General features: G+C 36.3%; 1 protein-coding gene across 2 annotated transcripts; it reads right to left on the minus strand.

Moving 5' to 3' along the window:
• Positions 1–1223: 1223 nt before the first annotated feature.
• Positions 1224–6391, minus strand: LOC129109799 (riboflavin transporter 2-like). Of its 2 annotated transcripts, none has more exons than XM_054621937.1 (4): positions 6211–6391; positions 3478–4537; positions 3141–3264; positions 1224–1978 (listed from the first exon to the last, which is right to left on the minus strand). In XM_054621937.1, the coding sequence occupies exons 2-4, from the start codon at positions 4488–4490 to the stop codon at positions 1766–1768; spliced, it is 1350 nt and encodes a 449-aa protein (XP_054477912.1). In that variant the 5' UTR covers positions 4491–4537; positions 6211–6391; the 3' UTR covers positions 1224–1765. The 2 variants fall into 2 exon arrangements, with proteins under 2 accessions (XP_054477912.1, XP_054477913.1); XM_054621938.1 differs by having other exon boundaries at positions 6177–6221.
• Between the last annotated feature and the right edge of the window lie 15302 nt (positions 6392–21693).

Here is a 21693-nt window from a genome sequence, read left to right on the forward strand (position 1 = left end):
GATAAACACACACATACACGTACACACACACACATACACGTACACACACACACACACACACACACACACACACATTAATACACCTACATGGCTAAGACACTCTCTGATTTAGTGTGAGGAGGAAATGATGCAGACATGACTCTGGTGACCTGGGCATCTCCCCAGAGACATGCATCACTCCTTCTGAACTGAGGCGCAGCAATTACTCTTTACTTTTAAAAACCCATTATGGAGGCAAAGGGAACCAAGAAATGAATGCACATGCTCAGGTTTTCAACCGAATTGAATTTAAGGTTTTGTATAATCCAAAGGACATCCAAGATCCATGTATTTAACCTAACACTTTTCTTTATGTACAACATAGCAACTGTGACTTGATCCAACAAATGTGAAGTCATTTTTTAATAGTTTACTATACACTTTGATATGCAGTTTACTCCTCCACATCAAAACTGCAGCACTACTGGAATCTTGAAAGTTGCAGTTAAGATGACAGCCTCAGTTCCTCTTGAGCATCTTTTAATCATACAGTGACATCTAGTGGTGGTTTTAGAGGTGTGCAGGCAACTAATGTTTATCCATTTTCAATGCTGCATCATATGAGAGTTTGTGCATACTTGAATACTTGCTTATTGATTATGGTATGCAAAACAGTGTTAATAGGTGGTAAATTAGTACAACAGTAGACCATTATTACATTACAATATGTTATATATTGGAAAGAAAGCCATCCAAATTGTAAATTTCCCCGCTGCGGGACTAATAAAGGATTATCTTATCTTATTTCTCTTGATGGCAAACAAGAGAAATACATAACAAGATGTGCCTTTATTCATTAGAGTATGGACAAACTATTAACTGAAATATATTCTAGTAAACTGTTTGTAGACTTTGTACAGTCGCAATCAGACCATGATAGTTTAAAAATGATTCACAGTATACTGTTTATCAAGTCAGAGATGCAGTTAGAGATCATTCCAAGTCCAATATGCACCCTTTGTAATCAAAAATCGTCTTTCTCTGTAATGTCCTTTTAACCAAAACACACAACAGAATAAATTCAAGACACATTGATGATATTTGTGTCCCCCTATCTACTATTGACCCCGCTCTGGTACTGTACTTTTTGCCCTTGTACCCATGGCAATAAACCATCTGCCCCAGCTGATGGAGGATAAGGGGAATAATTATGAGGAATTTGCAGTATAATGCATTATTTAGGCAACCATGTTTTATTTGGTATTGTTGAACAGTTTCTCCACACAAGTAACATATACAAAGCAAGTTAGAATGTACAACCATGTACACCCAAAACAAGTACAAATCTGTCAGATTAGCATTTTAAAGCCAAAAGTACCATATGTTCTTAGAAAAGCAACATCAATCAATTATACCTTCACATCGTATTATCTTCAAGTAAACTGGCTTCAACCTCTGACCAGAGAAGGAATTTCAAAATGCTCAACAACAAAGTGGTCTTGTGTGATCTGACACATTAATAATGTTGAAGTCATTTCATCTTTGTGCTGAGCTCCGTTCGTCAATACATACAGATATCTGTAGAAAACATAAACCATCTGACTCTGATAAGAGCATATCAGTTAAAGAACATCAGGGAGTGATACTGTTGTAGGTAAACAGCTCAGGACCGTAACAATACCTATATGTAAAGCTCACGACTGCATGGGTTCAGTGCATCTACAATAAGCGCATCATTATACAGTTTTTTACTGAAAACTGTGTTTAACTTAAACATATTTATTCACTACATAGGACACTTGGTGTTGCAAGCATCACCTGACCTGAAGAGTCCATATACACTGACTAACGGGAACATGGACAAGGCACCAATCATGGAGCCCAACTGCACTACTGCTCCACACCACACGAGGGCACTGTGGCCTTCGTCCCTCAGAATGACCCCAATGATGACTTTCACGTAGGACAGGGAGAGGACAAACAGGACCCAGACCAGCACCTGCATCACAGAAAAAGATCACTGATAAGTATAACTATCATCTGACACCCAGTCCTGGTTATTCAGATAGAAATATAATATGCAAAGTGTCCTGGTGTCCAACTCAGTGGCTTTCAATGGGTTTCCATCAAGAACAGGTTGTGACAGGATGATTTCCCTCCTATCAAAACCTGAATCTGTTTACCAGCGAGCTCCTCCTCTCTAAACGCATGGCTGCCAGTTAATAAAGGGAACTGCTGGCTGCAGTTATCGGATTATGAATACCGCTACACCAACTAATTGTTTTTTAGTTCCAGAACTTCTTGCATTTTACTCATTATTTTAGCATTGTTTATTTTTTTCTCTATTTCCTGTTAAGTGAAGTGGAACTCTGTTTAAAGAGCTACATATATTATAGGATGGTATAGTATAGAATATATGAACAATGGAGAAACTGATAATATGATACATCCATAGGGAAGAATTTGGATTTGTCTGGTCAGAAGCCCAACCGAAGAGTTCTTCGGTTGGGCTTCTGAGCTCTTGGGATCTCAAACTTTTTTTTCTGATGTTCTTCTCGCAGTTGCAAGCACCTCTTGCTTCACAGTACACCTCGCCCTTTCTTCCTCTTTTCAGCTGTCTTAGACCTACCCGGCTTACTTGCCATTTTTTTTCCTCAGGTATTTTTAAGCTTCTCTTTCTTCATTATAACCCTTTATTTTGAAAGAGTGAGTGAGCCCGTTGACTTTTTATAGCAGCTACAAAGCAGCATGTTGTTTCTTCAAGTTTTATAACACTAACAAAACTAATGGCTAGCAAGGGACTGACAGTCTAATACAAGAGCAGCAGCTAATGTACACATGAATCAACACGCATGTGACGCTGAATGCTTTCCATGGTAAAAATGAATGAGTGTTCATAAAGTTTGCACAAACATGGGTTGACAGTTTTGTCTTAATCAGGTCAGAGGGAGAGTTGACAACTTGATTTCAAAACCTGCCAATCACACAACACTGAACATAAGCGTGACTATGTAAGGCAGATTGCACTTCTCATTCTTTTATGGGGTGTACCAATTACAAGAGAGAACATGAGGTTCAATACTTAGTGCTATTAAGTGGGGTTTTTCATAGTCTAAATAAAACATATTTATGTTCAAATTCATTAAAAGAAAGAGTCTTACTATGACAGCAGTTCCAGAGTCACTGTGGACCAGCAGGGGGCAGGGACTAAGAGCAGCCATGGCCATGATGTAGGCTCCAAACCCAGTCCCAACCATGACCAAGAAACCCATTAAGAGGAGAGACCTGGAAACAAAAAGTGATGCATTTTCTGAGCATTTTTTGTTACACTGAACTGCTTCATGAAACACACTGATGTAAGAGTGTCAATGATTTCAGTACTTTTATACAGATTTTTTTTTTATTTCAAGTTATCTGTAGGAGTTTTTATCTTTATGTTTTTGGAGGAGACCGAAAATCTTTAAAATGTAAAGAGATGGTTACAGTAATCATACGTACCTAATCGGCACAAACATGGCGATGAAGCAGGCCACTGGGTTGGCAACAGCTGCCATGGTGGTAGCTAGATGGTAGGCCTTGTTCCCGTAGGGCAGACAGGAGTAGGACTGGACTGAGGGCAGCACTGCGTTGGTCAGAGCATTGACCCAAGCCAGTACAAGAAAGATGAACCCCACCTCCAGATTGCTGTATGTCCCCCTCCCAAAGGAGCTCCTGGGCTCCCTCCTGCCGGCTTCCAGTGGGCTGATCATAGGCTTCTGCTCTGGTGTATGGGCGTGCAGAGACAGACCTTCGTCTCTCTTCCCAGGGGCCAGATCACCACTGAAGTACAGGTCGTTCTTTCTCTCTCGAGCCACAGCTGGGTGATGGTTGAGTAGGATGAAGGCTATAAGGCACACAACCATCATGGCACTGAGGAACACAAAGAAGACCTGGGCAGAGAACTTAGCTGGCTGGTAGACAGCTAGTAGCTCTCCACTAGCAATAGTAGCGTTATCAGCCAAAGTGGCATTCTGACAGTGGACCACACCAACACCTTGAATCAGAGCCACCAGTGCAGGCACCAGACCGCTGAGGCCTTCACCTGTGAAGTACGTGGTGAGGTACTGGGGACGCAGCTGCATCATGAAAGGCAGAAATGTAACAGAGGAGGTGCAGTCCACCACAGAGAGCAGGAAGCTCAACACCAGCAGGGGTACACTGTGCAAAGAGGCCCCTATCGTCACTGTGTGCCTCCAGAAGAAGGCCAGCAGGAATGTAGCAACAATCCCCAACCCTACAATGGAGTAGATGATCAGCCGCTCATTGAGCATCCCGGGGCGGAAGCGGTGCATCAGAGTGATGAAGAGAGGACCTATGTTGGCCATCTGGATGATGACTGTGAGGTATGATGGCAGATACCAGCCCTCTGGGATCTGCGGTACGACCAGGGGAAGCTCCACCCACATCCCGTTGATGGCTACCCAGGAGCCCATACCAAACAGGCACGCCAGAACGTGAGTCAGCAGCGACATGATGGAGGCAGGAATGTGGTCAATCAGGAAATGTAGATGTACACAATCTGAAATAAAGATGCAAGATAGGATAGTGTTATTAACTTCACCAAAATCTAGAAAAAATTGCATGTTTTTAAATTGAACTGTATAATTGACGCTGATAGTTTATTAAAAAAATGGAATATGAGCTTTCAAAGTATTACAAAATGTACACTTATTGTTTAGTAGAGATGGTATACCCTGAAGAAATAGAATACTTTGAAGGAATACTTTTTCCAAAGTGCTCTTGAGTGTTTAGGCCTTAAGTCACATTTGATGAAAAAAGCAATTGGCAAGAAATCTAGCTGAAGTAGTGTCCACTCAAGTGTAATAACTTGGCTTCAAAAGGGAATTTTGGAGTTGTTTAAGATTGTTGTAATGTGTGTGGGTCATATACAATACCAAAATAATATACAGCCATGCTAGCTGTAGACACCTCTGTGAGTCTGTAGCCTACAGCAGTGCTTTTAGCTAATGTTAGCTTTCTAACATGCTTTCAATTACATTTTTTTATACGCTGGTGATTATTTAAGTAATGTTTTGCATCTAACAGTTTCGCATAAAAACAAGCACGCTAATATTTGCATATCAGCACCAAATGCAAAGTTACCCTGAGGCTGATGGGAATGTCAATATAGTTTTGTAGGTATTTAGACACAAACCAATCAAATAAAAATTCTGACATAATGTTAGCACTGGAGGAGTTGGATACATTGTGAGAGTGACATGAATGTGTGTACCAAGTTTCCCAGAAATCCACATTTCAGTCTGGACCTAATTCAACATTGCATCACTAAAGCTCAAAAGCTAGCATCGCTAAAAAAGAAGAAAACTGTCTTAATAAGGGTGTTTGCTAACTACACTATAGCAAAAATATAAAGATATATTGATTTATAAAAAAAAAATACAGCTTCAGTGAATAAGCATAGCTGAATATCCCATACATGTCACTGAATGGGGCGGCTGTGGCACACGAGGTAGAGCGCTTGTCCCGTAACCACAAGGTTGGTGGTTCAAATCCCACTACCGGCCACATGCCGAGGTGTCCTTGAGTCCCCGGGCGCTTCATTGCAGCCCACTGCTCCTCCGGGATGGGTTAAATGCAGAGAAATAATTTCCCCATTGTGGGACTAATAAAGGCTTAATTATTATTATTAATACAAAACCATGTCCCCATGTGGCTGGGATTGACCTTCCCAGTCTCCCCTAACTCTGTCTCTTACTCCATACCTGTCTCATGGGCTGACCTTTCACACACTGCTCCCAAATAAAAGCCCCATGTGGCTGTGACATAGACAGATATATTAAATGAACATTATTGTGAAGCTGTGCATAAAACCACATCAACACTGTCACTGTAAAGGACTTGCTCTAACTAAAACCATAAACAAATAATAAACTCATTTATACTGTACCGACGCATTGACATATAGTTATTCTGTAACTGAAACAAAAAAAGTGTCAACCAACAAATAAAATCAGTCATCATTGCATCATTTATAATCAGTATTGCTAACTGTGCTGACTACGCTAAATCTAATATCTACAACTGTACAATCATCCTGGTTCCCTTTCATCCTTTTATACATATGGAAGAAGAGTTAAGCCTGGTTGTTCTAGGATAACCAGGAAATCCCATAACCCTTACTTCCGTCATACAGTCACCTTCCACAGTTGGCGTCAGATGATCCTATCTTACCTCCGTCAGAACATAACCAGACAGCTCTCCTCTTCCGTCTTTCCTTTCAAAAAAACGGTCACTCCATTGTGATCACAGCTTTGTTTCTGTTACATCAGCCGCAAGTATGTGTGTGTGCTTGTATGTATGCATTCCCACCACCCCTTTTCTCCTCCAAACAAACACAGGATTACTCTACTTCCGTGTCTGTGCTGCACTTGGCGGGAGGGGCTGCACAGGCGCGCATGTCCGGATATGACACTTCTATCCTGCTATTGGAGGCCGGTTTCAAACTCGTGCAGCCATGTGCTCTGTGTGGGCCTTGGGGATCAGCGATAGGAGGAAGGAGAGTCACGGGGGAGGCCTCAATGAGAATAGCTCCTCCTTTTGCTTTTCCCTCCCCCAACCCCATACGACCTTGGGTGCATACCAAGTCTCTTATTTGTTTCATTATTAATATTAGTACAGTGATGATTACTTTGTTTCATTATTAATATTACTACAGTGATGATGACTTTGTTTCATTATTAATATTACTACAGTGATGATGACTTTGTACATTATTATTATTTACTTTGTTTCATTACAGTCATTTAATATTAGAGTGACTTTGTTTCATTTTATCTACAGTGATGATGACTTTGTTTCAGGAAGTGATGATTACTTTGTTTCTTTCAGGATATTAATATTAGTACAGTGATGATGACTTTGTTTCATTATTAATATTAGTACAGTGATGATGACTTTGTTTCATTATTAATATTACTACAGTGATGATGACTTTGTTTCATTATTAATATTACTACAGTGATGATTACTTTGTTTCATTATTAATATTAGTACAGTGATGATTACTTTGTTTCATTATTAATATTAGTACAGTGATGATGACTTTGTTTCATTATTAATATTAGTACAGTGATGATTACTTTGTTTCATTATTAATATTAGTACAGTGATGATGACTTTGTTTCATTATTAATATTAGTACAGTGATGATGACTTTGTTTCATTATTAATATTAGTACAGTGATGATGACTTTGTTTCATTATTAATATTAGTACAGTGATGATGACTTTGTTTCATTATTAATATTACTACAGTGATGATGACTTTGTTTCATTATTAATATTACTACAGTGATGATGACTTTGTTTCATTATTAATATTAGTACAGTGATGATGACTTTGTTTCATTATTAATATTAGTACAGTGATGATTACTTTGTTTCATTATTAATATTGGTACAGTGATGATTACTTTGTTTCATTATTAATATTAGTACAGTGATGATTACTTTGTTTCATTATTAATATTAGTACAGTGATGATTACTTTGTTTCATTATTAATATTAGTACAGTGATGATTACTTTGTTTCATTATTAATATTAGTACAGTGATGATTACTTTGTTTCATTATTAATATTGGTACAGTGATGATTACTTTGTTTCATTATTAATATTGGTACGTGATGATTACTTTGTTTCATTATTAATATTGGTACAGTGATGATTACTTTGTTTCATTATTAATATTGGTACAGTGATGATGACTTTGTTTCATTATTAATATTACTACAGTGATGATGAATTTGTTTCATTATTAATATTAGTACAGTGATGATTACTTTGTTTCATTATTAATATTACTACAGTGATGATGACTTTGTTTCATTATTAATATTACTACAGTGATGATTACTTTGTTTCATTATTAATATTAGTACAGTGATGATGACTTTGTTTCATTATTAATATTAGTACAGTGATGATTACTTTGTTTCATTATTAATATTGGTACAGTGATCATGTGTGCAGACATAAAATCAAAAGTCTCTCCAGCTGTTAAAGCAGACTGACAGCTGATCAGAAACAGATCAGATCAGAAACAGATGTTGCTTCACGTGACGCTTCAGAGGAAAGGACGTCCCATGTCTCTTAAAACACATTTCCTCTTTCCTCTCTCCTCGCCTGGTTTCCAGGAAACGACGCAAGTGAGGGAATCGAGGAGGCAATTTAAGAGACTTGGCATGTACCCCTGCCCTGCCCTCCTTTAAACAAACAGTCTGCAGTGTGAGTGAAAAGAGTGAACCGGCTTTTGGTTTTAACACATGTACGAGATATTATACATAATACACTTAATTTCCCTCTAATCCTCTGTCCCTGCCTCAGTTGTTTTCTTATGGCCTGCTTAGCCTCTATTGGCTCCTCACTGTGACAGCCGATATTTTGTTCAGGGTGTGTTGCATCTCTAGTTTCACAATCATCAACATAAAGAAGGTGGTTTCAAAGGTTCTGCAGGGCTTCTGTTTGCCTTCTCCGACCAGCTGCTTCACTATATCTATCCTACCGGCAGCTCAGTGAAATGACTGCTGGGGTCACACCGGCTGTCTCCTCTGTCCACCGGCTACCCTGACTGCTGCTGATGAGCCTCCTGTTATCGCAGCAAGCCAGGATGCTTTCATTAATAGCAAGTATGTAAGTGAGGAGTCCAGCCTGGAGGATACTCCAAAAATATTGGATGGTTGAAATTTGGTACATACAATCATGGTGCCCAGAGGATGAGTCCTGTGGGCTTAACTTTCCTTTAGAGAATTTGGTTTCTAGTAAAAAAAGTCTTGACAACTTTTAGATGATTTACCACAAAATTTGGTTCAACCCTCCTTTCAACGTTGGTGATCTAGCACCATCATAATGTCAACTTTTGATTATTGTTTTAAAATATTTATTATAATTTAGGAGACAGCAGAAATCTATAAATATTCTTAAAAAAAGGGACACACACCCATTCATTTGTGATAATACGGTTTTCAGACAATAAAAGTAGTCAGCTACAAATATCAGGATTGAGAGCTGCCTGGATAATGCTGATAATGTAAAAGACTCCATATTATATAGCAGAATGTAAAGGAGCACTGCACATTAAAAGGTTTTATAGTTGATTCCAAGATTTGTTTTTATATAACCTATACAGTATGAGTTGAAAATAGTGACTAATGTATTAACAATGAGATTATTTTACCTCTATTTTATATTGCACTTACACATTTACTTTTATACCAATGAAAAACAAATTACATGATAGTAATATAATAACATAAAACTGCCTTTGAGTGTCAAATTTAGTTAATTTTGCATCATAGAATGTTTAAGTAGCATCAAAAATAAATACAGCTTACATTATAATTACGTATAGTTTTATTAGATAAGGACAGTTGCTAAAGACAAGCTTAAAAAACTGCAGTGGAAAACCTGACAGAGTTGATTTTTTCTAAAACTTTCAACAAGACCATTTTCCATGTGACAAAGTTCCTCCTTTAACGAATATACAGCCTAACACAAAACACAATACACTGTGTAGACTTCATTAAAAATGTTAATCACCTCTATCCATCATTCTAAATTAAATAAGATACCACCTACCTGCTCGTGGGAAAGGTGGTGCAAAAACAGTTCTGGTGAGAGGTTACACGAGTGCAGCAGAAAGTGAGCCCAGGGTTACTCTGTCCAGAGGTGTAACAACACAGTGGCCTTCTGATGTTTCTTTGTGTAGACTATGCATGCACACTGAGTCTGTGTCATGTGACTGCAGGGAGCCAAGCCAAGGGTCCAGTTTTTGAACCAAAGGAGGGTGGGGGAAGAAAGTGAGGACGGAGGGAGGAAAGAATGGATAGAGGATGGATCAATGGAGGACAGGTAGCTTAGAAGATGTTGGCAATAAGGTAGGGAAAAAGAAACAAACTGAATCTGATGAGTCTACTACATGAATTTGATTGTCCTTTCAATTTTTTTTTAGAGGGTGAGAGCGGGCAGCTTAGCCAACCAGAAGATGACTTTGGACAGCTTTCTGTTCTTTCTGAGTGGGTGTTTGGTCGGGGTCAGTCTGGCTTTTGTTCAGCCCAAATTCCAGCCCAAATGAATGACCCCCGTTGGGCACTAACGTCCTGGCATTTCATTTGAGTGCCCTAGCACCCACCTCTTCACTCACTGGCACTACATGTTCCCTTCTTGAATAAAAACATTTCTTTCAGGCTTTTGACAGTAAAGAGAATTGCTTTTGATACAGTAAATAATAGGTTTCTTGGATGTGAGATTAAGGCGACTGTTGCGTAAATAACAAACAGTTATTAATTCCTAAAAGGAAATAATAATTGCTCTCATTCTGGTTTTTTTGTTTGCAAATTGGCCTTTTGAAATGTTTTGAGTTAAGCATTGGGTTAAGTAATGTTACAATTTCAAATGATGAAATGTGTCTGTAGGAGTAGTCTACTTAAAGAGTTTCTACTGTAACAGCAGGATGTTTGTATTACCCAGGGAAAGCTCATATTATATACCCTGATGCATGACCTCTTTGCTCTGCTACACTGTGAGCAAAATACACTGACGTGTTGTTTTGATAAAACCTCAGGATTTCCATGGTGAATATTTGTGTAGAAGTACAATACTTTGCTTTCTTTCTCAAAACTGCTGGCCTGTGTGTTTGAACAAATATGTCTGTGTTTTAGGGACTGCATGTTCGATGAGTTTGAAAGGTTCACTTGTTAGACATCAACAGGAAGGCAACATGAGCTGGGGATCCACAGATTGAATTTGTACCATTGAGAATTTATTATTGAATAAGATACCAAAACACATGTACAAAGTCAGAGGGGAAAGGCAGTGTGGCGGAAGGTACATCAACAGTGGCAACAGCATTGGGATAACACTTATAAAAGGGTGACATTTACATTCAATCCAAAACAGAGTAGGGAGGTTAAGAAGTGGAGTATGGGGCAACACAACACAAAGAGTAAGTAATATTCTGCAGGTAATATTATGCAGGAGGAAATCTAGTGTTTTAACTTATATCATGCAGGAAATTTACACATGAAAAACAAATTATTTTTGTTGCGTAATGTACAAAAATTCATAGTGAGATCATGTTGGAATAATGATGTCACTTTGTAAACGACAATGGCACTGTTGACTTGCTGTTATTTTTTACATGTTATTTTAAACTAACACACCACCGTGCCTTCATGCATCACATTCATGAAAGATTTTAATTTGGGGGAAATAATTGATTGTGTCTGTAACTAAACAGGAACTTCTCCCTCTTATGAACCTGCCTTATAAAGACAATATGGAAGATAGGACGTACAAGGAGAGAGGCTGTAGGAAAACTACAGAACGAACAGGAGTTTCTTTAAAATTATCAGGTGAGTCAACGGTCGAACGGGCACACAAACACATGAGGGCTGCCTTGCTAGCTGGCTGACAGCTAATTTAAGCTTACTTATTTGGCTGTTTGTTGACCCAGCAATCTAATTGTCCCGAATGATGCAAACACTTTATTGTGACCGCACAATATTTTGGGTTGCCAGGTATGGCTGCATGCTCAAGGACCTCTCGTGGTTCCGATGCCTCACAGCCTGCTGAGGACTGCCCGCTTACTCCTCACTGACCACTCTTTACTGGCCCCATGTAACTGATTGGATCCTGAGTAAATCAGCTGTTAGCGGTGCTGCCAGTCAGGTTGGTGAGTTTACCTTTTTATAATGATTGTATGAAGTGTATAACACGGCGACTTCGAGCCCATTGCTTGTATAATGTTACATCGCTGCTTGCTTTTGAGTTTGAATGAACTCTGACAATGCTCCACAGCACTGGTTATATTAATTCAATCACACAAACCAGCAGTGGTCGTTTCAGACAAACCTGCATAGATCTTAACTCTGCTGAGTGCACCTTCCTAGTTTCCTCATTGATTATCAAAGCGCGTATTGAGGTTTACTGCATGTCAGAATCAAAATCCTGGTTGGATAGTAGGTTGTTTCTCAGGATTATAATTTCACTGCTTTTTATGCGCTGTCAGTCATTTCTTTAAAAATACTCACATTCTACTGCATACAGTACCAGTCAAAAGTTTGGACACACCTTCTCTTTCAACTACTTTGAAGAATCTAAAATATAAAACATATTCTGGTTTGTTGAACATTAACATACCACATAATTCGATATGTGTTCCTTCATAGTTTGGATGTCTTCAATATTAATCTACAATGTAGAAAAAAATAAAAATAAAAATAAATTAAAACCATTGAATGAGAAGGTGTGTCCAAACTTTTGACTGGTACTGTATATCATTTTTTTATAAGGGTATTATTATCAGTCCGCTAACATGTTAAGACAAGCTTTTATTTGTCACACAATTGTAGAATATCAGCATCAATGGATGTCATCTGGGTTGAATAGGAACATATTACCAACTAAGACAGAATCTTCTCTGTGATGAAGACCTGAGGTTGGATTTTTTTGGCATTACCAGCTAGGTTGTGGTTTTTTTTGGTAATACAAAATACAATGTGAAATGCAGCTTGATACAGTTGAACAAAATGAAAATCAAAATGTTTCTGTATTAAATGTCAGAAAAAATATTTTAAAGATCACTGTCTAATATATCACAGAAAGGTATAAAAAAAAGTCATAGCATAGCATGTCAAAAAAAATAATGAGCAGTGTATTTGGCTTCTGGAGGGATACTGAACTACTTGATTCTGCTAGAATAGACTAAGTATATTGTTCTTGCTTTTATAAGTTGCTCTTAGCTGTACCAAGGCTGCTTAAGTGTTAGTGTTTTTGCTGTTTTTGCTGTTTCTGTTTGTGTAATCAGAAGCTGTTTTGAGAGGTGTGGTTTAGTTTCAATAGGTCAATTGCCCTGTTAAGTGCCAGGGGGAGTGGCTTACACATCTCAAGGAAATAAATAGTCAGCCCAAGCAAAGTTTCACTCCAGTGTATTTGGCTTCTGGAGGGATACTGAACTACTTGATTCATAGTGTAGAATGTTCAAAAAAGTCATAAAATATCATATTATAGTATGTCTAAAAAAGTCATAGCAAAGTATGTTGAAAAAAAGTTATGTAATAGTATGTCTCACTAAACGTCATACTTTAGTATTCCATAGTATAGTATGTCTGAAAAAGAGATGAAAAAGGTCATAGCACAGCATGTAGAAAAAAGTTTTAAAAGTCATAATATGGCATGTGGAAATAAATCCTAGTAAAGCATGTCAAAAAAGTATTTGTATAGTATGTACAGTATTGCAAATTTCCCCGCTGCGGGACTAATAAAGGATTATCTTATCTTATCTTATCTTATGTCGGAAAAACTGATTAAAAAAAGTCAAAGTATAGCGTGTCAAAAAGTCATATTAAGGTCGTAGTATAGCATGTCAAAAAAGTAAAAAAAGTCATAGGACAGAATGAAGAAAAAAGTTTTACAAAAGTCATATTATGGTATCTCGACAAAAATGTCCTAAATAAGTCATAATATAGTATGTCGGGGGAAAAAACATAGTAAAGCATGTCGAAAAAAGTTTAAAAAGGTTATAGTATAGTTTTTCGGAAAAAAAAGAATAAATAAGACATAGTAAAGCATCTTAAAAAAAGAGAGATAGATAGATAGATAGATAGATAGATAGATAGATAGATAGATAGATAGATAGATAGATAGATAGATAGATAGATAGATAGATAGATAGATAGATAGATATTTTTTTATTTTCATGTCATGCACAAAACGTGCCCAAACCTCATGGGTTTACAAGACACCAACATTACAGCTGCAGTGGATCCACATCTCATCAAGTCACATTCGATTACAAAACAACCGGTTGCTTCACCGCTCAATCTTAAACAAAACATTCTGCCTTCTCTCCCAGGCCTGGCAAATACAATCTGCTACAAAGAAGGTTCCTTTCCTAAAACACAACTCGAGTTTTTCATAGTCATCCAGCCAAAAGAAATCAACATAAATGGAAGTCATTTTACTAAATAGGAGATCCCTTATGTCCTCGTAGACAGGACAGTAAAACAAAAAGTGCACCTCATTTTCAATTTCACCGAGCTCACACAACAAACAGATTCTGTCCTCCTCTGGAGTGGAATGAAACCTACCGGTCTCTAGGGCTAATGGTAATATTTCTGAGCGTAACTGTGCACATAGGGATCTTTGTCTTTTGTTTAAGTTGTACTTAACATAAAGTTCTGCATTATAGTTATTGTTTATGAGACAATAAATTCCTAACTTTGGTTTACACCATATGTCAACTGACCATTTTTCTTTATGCATAAGAAGCAGTTTGGTCCTAATATCCTGAATATTACAAAGTAACCTGTTCTGAAAAATGAATGACAGGTCGATCATATTAAACAGAGATTTCAAACCCTTAGCCAATGGATGGCCAGTTGAAATAAATAAAAAAATTCATAATATTGTATAGGACAATATGTCGAAAACGTTTTGTATAATATGTAAAACAAAGACATAAAAAAGTAATAGTATAGCATTTCAACAAAATGTTATAGTATAATATGTAAACTAAAGATATGAAAAAGTCATAGCAGAGCATGTATAAAAAGGTTATCAAAAAGTAAAGTATAGTATATCGGAAAAACTGAAAAATTTGTCGTAGAATAGCATTTCGAAAAAGGTCATATAAAGGTCATAGTATAGTATGTTGAAAAAAAATAAGTGTCCAAAAAAATCATAAAAAATGTTTCCTATAGCATGTTGTAAAAAGTCATAGTAAAGCATGTAGAAAAAGTGATAGTATAGCATGTAGAAGAAAGTTTAATAAAGTGATAGTATAGCATGTCGAAATATATCATAGTAATTTTAAAAAAATTACTAAAAGTGATAAAAAAGTCGTAGTATAGGATGTTGAAATACGGAAAGGAAAAAGTCATTGGATAGTATGTGCAAAAAAAGTGATAAAAAAGTCATAGTATAGCATGTTCAAAAAAATCATATTATAGTATGTCTACAAAAATCTTGAAAAAAAGTCATAGTATAGCATGTCGACATAAATGTCCTAAGTAAAGTCAAAGTATAGCATGTCGGAATGAATCATAGTATAACATAATAAAAAAAGTCAGAAAAAAGTGGTGAAATGATGATAGCATAGCATGTCAAAAAAAGTCTTAGTATAGTATAGTATAGTATAGTATAGTATAGTATAGTATAGTATGTCAACCAAATGGGGGGCGAAGTAGAGTGCTTGTCCCGCAACCTCAAGGTTGGTGGTTCGAACCCTGGCCTCTACAGTCAACATGCCGAGGTGTCCATGAGTGAGACTCCTAACCCCAAGTGGCTCCTTAGGGATGGGTTAAATTTCGTGTATATATGTATCTATGTATGTACATGATGTACATGACCAATAAAGATGATATTGATATTGATATTCATTCAACCAAAGTGATAAAAATAGTTACAAAAAAAATCTTTGTATAGTATGTTGGATGAACTGAAAAAGTCATAATATAGCATGTCAAAAAATTAAAAAGTAATAGCACAGCATCTAGGGAAAAAAAATGGAAAAAAAATCAAAGTAGAGTATCTTGACAAAAACGTCCAAAATAAGTCATAGTATAGTAATGTTGAAAAAAAGAAATCATAGGAAAGCTGGTCAAAAATAATAAAAATCATGGTATAGTTTTTCGTGAAAAAAGTATAAAAAAGTTCTGGTATAGCATGTTGTAAAAAGTAATAATATAGCATGTAAAAAAATGTAATTAAAAAAAACCTATTGTAGTTTTCGTGATAAAAAGGATAAAAAAAAGTCATAGTATAGCTTGTTGGAAAAAATTATAGCATAGCATGTAAAAAAAAGTCATAAATAAAGTAATGGTATAGCATGTAGAAAAAAGTTTTTTTTTAAAGTCATATTATGGCATGTTGAAATAAATTATAGTAAAGCATGTCGAAAAAGGTCATAAAAATGACATTGTATATAGTATGGCCGAAAAAAGTGTAAGAAAAGACATAGTATATAGCATGTTGAAAAAGGTCATATAATATGTAAAACAAAGTGATAAAAAAGTCATAATATAGAATGTCGACAAAAATGTCATAAAAAGGTCATAGTATATATAGCATGTCAAAATTATTCATAGTACAGAATGGCGAAAAAAAATAATCTTAAAAGCATGTCCAAAGAAATCATGAAAAAATCATTGTCAAAAAAGTAAAAAGAAATTTGTAGTAACGTTTGTCAACCAAGTTAAAAAAAATCATAGTATTTTGACAAAAATGTCCCAAATAAGTGGTAAAACAGCATGTAAAAGAAATTCAGTAAAAAAAAGTAATAGGTTAGTACGTCAAAAAGAAAAACCTTTCATCAAAAAATGTCGAAAGGTTAAAAGAAAATCATTGTAAAGTCTTCATAAACTACTATGACTTTTTTTTTTCGACAAACTTAACCATGATTTTTTTCTAAAGACTGTACTATGACTTTTTTCTAAATACTATACTTTTACTTTTTTGACATACTATACTATGACTTTATTATGACATTTTTTGCAGGGAAATGCTATGAATTTAAATCAGTTTTTAACAGGCTAGACTATGACTTTTGTCGACATGCTATACTATGACTTTTTTCGACATGCAATACAATTACTTTTTTATGACTTTTTCCGACTTACTATACTATGACTTTCTTTTCTTTTTGAGGTTTTATGATTTTTTTCAGCATGCTATACTTTGACTTTTATCCTACATGCTATACTTTGACTTTTTTGACATGCTATGATATTACTTTTTGGACATACTATATTATTTCTTTTTTATAAAAATAATTTTTTTAAACATGCTATGCTATGACTTCATGACTTTTTACGCAACACTGTACTGTGCATTTTCTTTTACTTTCTTTGACATACTATAGTATAACTTTTTTTAAATGATGTTTATTATGACATATTTTATTATTTTTAATGACATAATAAAATATGTTCTATGACCTTCAGTTTTTACTTACAATATGACATTTTTTAAAGAAATACTTCACACTTGGAGATTTTGTATGACTTTCTATAGCATACTATACTATTACATGTTTACTATTTCATTTTTAAAGGCATGTTACATTATCATATTTTATGAAATGTTTATGGCATACTAAATTATGACTTTCTTCAAACTATACTATGAACTTTTTATGGCATAATATACTTACTCAAACAACTATTAAATTATCAAAACAATATTTTGATTACTGGCTTTTCCTTACTCTGAGTTTTTCCAGCATCTTCTGCTTGACTTAGTATTTGTCTCGGGGGCAGTTAAGCGACTTCTGATGATCCTCCCTGTGGCTCTGCTTTCTAGAGAGGATGGAGATGCAAAAAAACACATTAAGTCAGTAGTAACAGTCATTCAAATATAAAAATCATGCAGTTTCCAGCTGTTTACAGAGTACAGACGGTGGTATTTTTTACCCCACCTCCCCTCACACTGAGGTCATTGTCTCTATACAGTATGCTGCTCCTCCACCAACACCTTGTAATGTTTTGCTGAGAACCAACAAAAAAGACAAATTAGCTTCTTAAATGGATTGTAATTGTAACACTATAGTGAAGTTTGCTGATGACACCACTATAGTAGGACTGATATCAGACAACGAGGAGGCGCACTACAGAGAGGAGGTACAACATCTGGTTGAGTGGTGTACTGACAATAACCTGGTCCTTAACAATATAAAAACCAAAGAGATCATCGTGGATTTCAGGAGAACCAGGAAGACCACACCTCCCTCTCTCCACATAAATGGTGAAGAGGTGGAGAGTGTAAGTGACATCAAATTCCTGGGAATCCACATCACAAAGGATCTGACATGGGCCCTTAACACCTCCCACCTGGTGAAGAAAGCCCAACAGAGGCTCTTCTTCTTGAGGAAACTCAAAAAAGCCAAACTCCCCTCTCAGCTCCTAGTCAACTGCTACAGGAGCACCATAGAGACAATGTGGTACACCAGCTGCACAGCAGAGAACCGGAGAGACTTGGCCCGGGTAGTTAAAACAGCGCAGAGGATCGTAAGAACCAAGCTCCCGACTCTGGACACGGTTTATGCTCGTCGTCTACACAAGAAGGCTAGCAACATCAGCAAGGACCCAACCCACCCAGGTCACAGTCTGTTTGTCCCCCTGCCAGAAGGTACAGAACAATAAAAACTCACACAAACAGACTGAGGAACAGCTTCTTCCCCAGAGCACTGCCAACACAAATGTTTACACTGCACTGTTTGCACAAATTTTTAATTTTAAATACTCACCTGCTGTACATAGTAAAGTTTTCATTCCTTTTGTGTATTTTTATCTTGTATATTGTTGTTATTGTGTTTGTTGTTCGCTGCTGCTGGCTGGCTGAGGGCTACCAAACGGAATTTCGTTGTATCACTACAATGACAATAAAAACCTCTTTATCTTTATCTTTTTAATGTCAGCTTCAGGTATTGTAAAGTTCTGAAAATCAGAGACGATGATTTCCTCTGGAAATTTGAGATACGCTGAATGACGTCTGAAAGTCGATGTCTATTAAAGACCATATCATATTATTTAATGATTTTTTAAAGATGTTCATAACAAAAGGTAAAGAGGCCATTAAATGATTAATATGTTGTGCTGTTCAAACACAACATCAAACACAACACAGCTGGTAATGAGAAAAAATGTCCTACCTTAGAGCTTTAGCAGAGAAGATGTAGTCTCAGTTGGTACGTATAATGTAATAATAAAGTGTGTGATAAATAAAAGCACTTGTCTTAACATACAAAACAATAAGTTACAAGTTAAAGTAAAAACCATACAACAATAATACACCTTTATAGATTTTTTTTATATATATATAGTTAGCATTAACACTGAACATTTTGAGATTTGCATAATGTTCATGAATAAAATGAAAAAGATATGCAGGATTTGGACAAATATTAAAACATGAATACCTTCACCTACATTTATGTCTAACAGCACAGCATGTCGAGTGCAATATGGTCCAGAATTATTCCAGTAATTTATTCTTAATGCTATGATGAAATGGGTTACAGACAAAACAGGGGTTAATTAGCTGCTGTATCAATATACTTGTACATCCTAATCCTCAAATTAGGTAATTATCCTCAATGCCAGCAGTGTTACAGTATAACAGTTGGTAATGTGAGGCAAAGACAAAAGTGGTAGCATCATGGGCCGTAAATAAAAACTGCACCATAAACAATAAAACTAGCCAATGCTGAACACATCAGATTAATAACCTCAACATACTACATTCAACCAAGAGAAAAAACAGCAGCAGGATCATGTTTGCAGCCTGTACGGTAACTTATTTTACCAAACAGCAAGGGAAACAAAGGATGACCTCTAGCAAAACACATTAAAAAATGTTATTTGAATTAAATTGTCTGTTAAACTCTCTAATCTTACACAAATTGCCCTTTTACCTGTCCACCATAATCAGTTTTAGTTCCTCCTGATGTTGTTGTCCATGAGCTAAGTGCTCATCCACAGGTGGCCTTGATTTTCTCAGATAATAAGAAAAGTATAGACAAAGTCGATATAAAACGCCATGTTCCTTCTCACAATAATCTCCAGTTTTCCCCTTGCATTATTTGAGTGAATTTGACCACGATATTACATTACATTACATTACAGTCATTTAGCAGACGCTTTTGTGTGATAAGCTCGGAGCAAGCTACATTTCACTTTAGGAAGTGGAGAGGTGAGATAATTAGAATGAAGCAAAAATATAGGATAATTTTTGGAATGGATGATTGACAAATTAAATGATATATTTACTCTAACTGCTAATATTTGACTACATCTGAAACTACGGTTTACAAACTTACCCTAAATGGCTTCCGCTCCACTCCCCACTGCTCCTCTTGGCAAGACCCGCCCTCCGTAGCTGGTTGAGGCAGATATGATTGGTTAATGTAATGCATTGACCCAGTCAAGATAGGCCACTGGTCAGGCTAGGGACCCGAACAGATTAGGCTACCAGTATCTGGCGAGCATGCTGCACTGGGCGAGTCTTGCTAAGAGAAGTAGTTAGTGGGATTCGTGACAACGCCTCTGCTCCGTCACCATTGTACATTTTAAATTAGGATTATGGTGCTACAGTGTCCCGTTCAGAATCTGTACCTCCGACATGGTCAGTGTTATTTTAAAGACTTTATAAAACCAAGAAATCCAACAATAGATGTTTTCTTCGATTAGATATGATTTTATCCGCGTTGAAATTAGTTGTTTTTGTTGTCAGAGTAAGTAAGATATATCCCATGCATTGGGTCAAGTTGACAAATTAGAGAGGCAGTTTTGCTGACTGGCCATGTGCATGAGATCTCTGCTGTTCGGACAGCAACCAAAAAACAAGTTGATTATTAAGTGTACTAAATTATGTGTAGATTATCTTTCGCGCACTCAGATAGTGTTGTACTCAGCAATCGAAAGTATTCATACATTCATGTGACATCACTGTAGTGTAGTACGTGTTATGTATGTCGTTAGTATGGTGTCATTCTTGCCTGAGATATAAATTAAGGTATTGAAGTTGGAAGGGTGTTTGTATCTTGATAAAACTGTATTTTTTGTATTTATTATACTTTCTCATCAAACCACTTTAACTTTCCTGCTGAGCGCAAAATTGCAAACCAAGTTTGCAACTAGCTGGTGAACAGAGCAAAGCATTTAGCAGCTAAGGAGCCTGATATTTTTTCAAGAGTTGGTAGGGACCAAAAACAGAGCTAAAAGCGAGTGAATATTATACTTACATTCGCCAGGTGGTCCAAAACACAACTCCAAATGAATACTCATGCTGCTTTGTAAATGCTAGATATATGAATTGACAACTTTTTGTTAACAAGTTCACCATCAACAAAAAGATTATCAATATTGTGTGTTTTCAGCTTGTTTCTGCTGCTCCCAAGTTATTGCAGACATAAGAACATTCAAGGAAACATGTATTAGTTAGCCAAACTAAACAAATAAACATACTGTATTTTAAATAAATTTGTCTTTAGGTATGTCCATTTCAGGAAGTCTGTAATTGCGATCAATTGTCATCTCTCTTTGATTTCTGGCAAAATAGCTCACAAATGCAGTACTGTATAATATCAATAAGGGAATGATCATGGCAAATATTTTTATTTTTCTAAGAAAAAGTTTTTTTTTTTTATACAAGTGGACATCAAAAGTATTAGTAATATTAATTGACAGTTTCCCTAAATTAGACATTACAATGAGTGCTGGGTATAGAAACATTTACAGTACAGAAAGATTAGGGTGCATAGCGATAGAAGTGAAATCTGGCTATTGTGTTTTTACAGTACAGTAAAATGTCGACCTTCTCCAACATTAACACACTAAGGCCAAGAGTAAAAGGTACTTTAGCATGTAAAAACATTTTTTGACTTTAAAAAATCATTCTGACAACTGCATAGACCAAATGCATTTAGATACATAAATGACTGTCTTCAACCTCCGGTATATAGTACAAAGGTGCACATACAAATACAGTAACTTTCCACTGCTGATAACATATTGTGAAGTATTAACTGCTTTATAATAGAATCAGAGTGAAAGCCAGCAACACAGAACAGCCTCTGCTGTAGACTGATGGTGGAGCTGCAGTTGCTTCTCTCTCAGAGAAAATGGTTTTCAGTATCTTTTGCTGAAACAATGCATACTG

Source organism: Anoplopoma fimbria, chromosome 20 (genome assembly GCF_027596085.1).
Source record: "Anoplopoma fimbria isolate UVic2021 breed Golden Eagle Sablefish chromosome 20, Afim_UVic_2022, whole genome shotgun sequence".
Taxonomy (NCBI): domain Eukaryota; kingdom Metazoa; phylum Chordata; class Actinopteri; order Perciformes; family Anoplopomatidae; genus Anoplopoma; species Anoplopoma fimbria.

Bases quoted from the DNA above. Each gene is read 5' to 3' on its own strand.
- LOC129109799 (XM_054621937.1), bottom strand. From the start codon at position 4,490: ATGTCGCTGCTGACTCACGTTCTGGCGTGCCTGTTTGGTATGGGCTCC. The intron at 3,265-3,477 runs GTACGTATGATT...TTTTGTTTCCAG, and splicing joins GCCATGTTTGTGCCGATTAG to GTCTCTCCTCTTAATGGGTT. The intron at 1,979-3,140 runs GTAAGACTCTTT...TCTGTGATGCAG, and splicing joins ACTCTGGAACTGCTGTCATA to GTGCTGGTCTGGGTCCTGTT.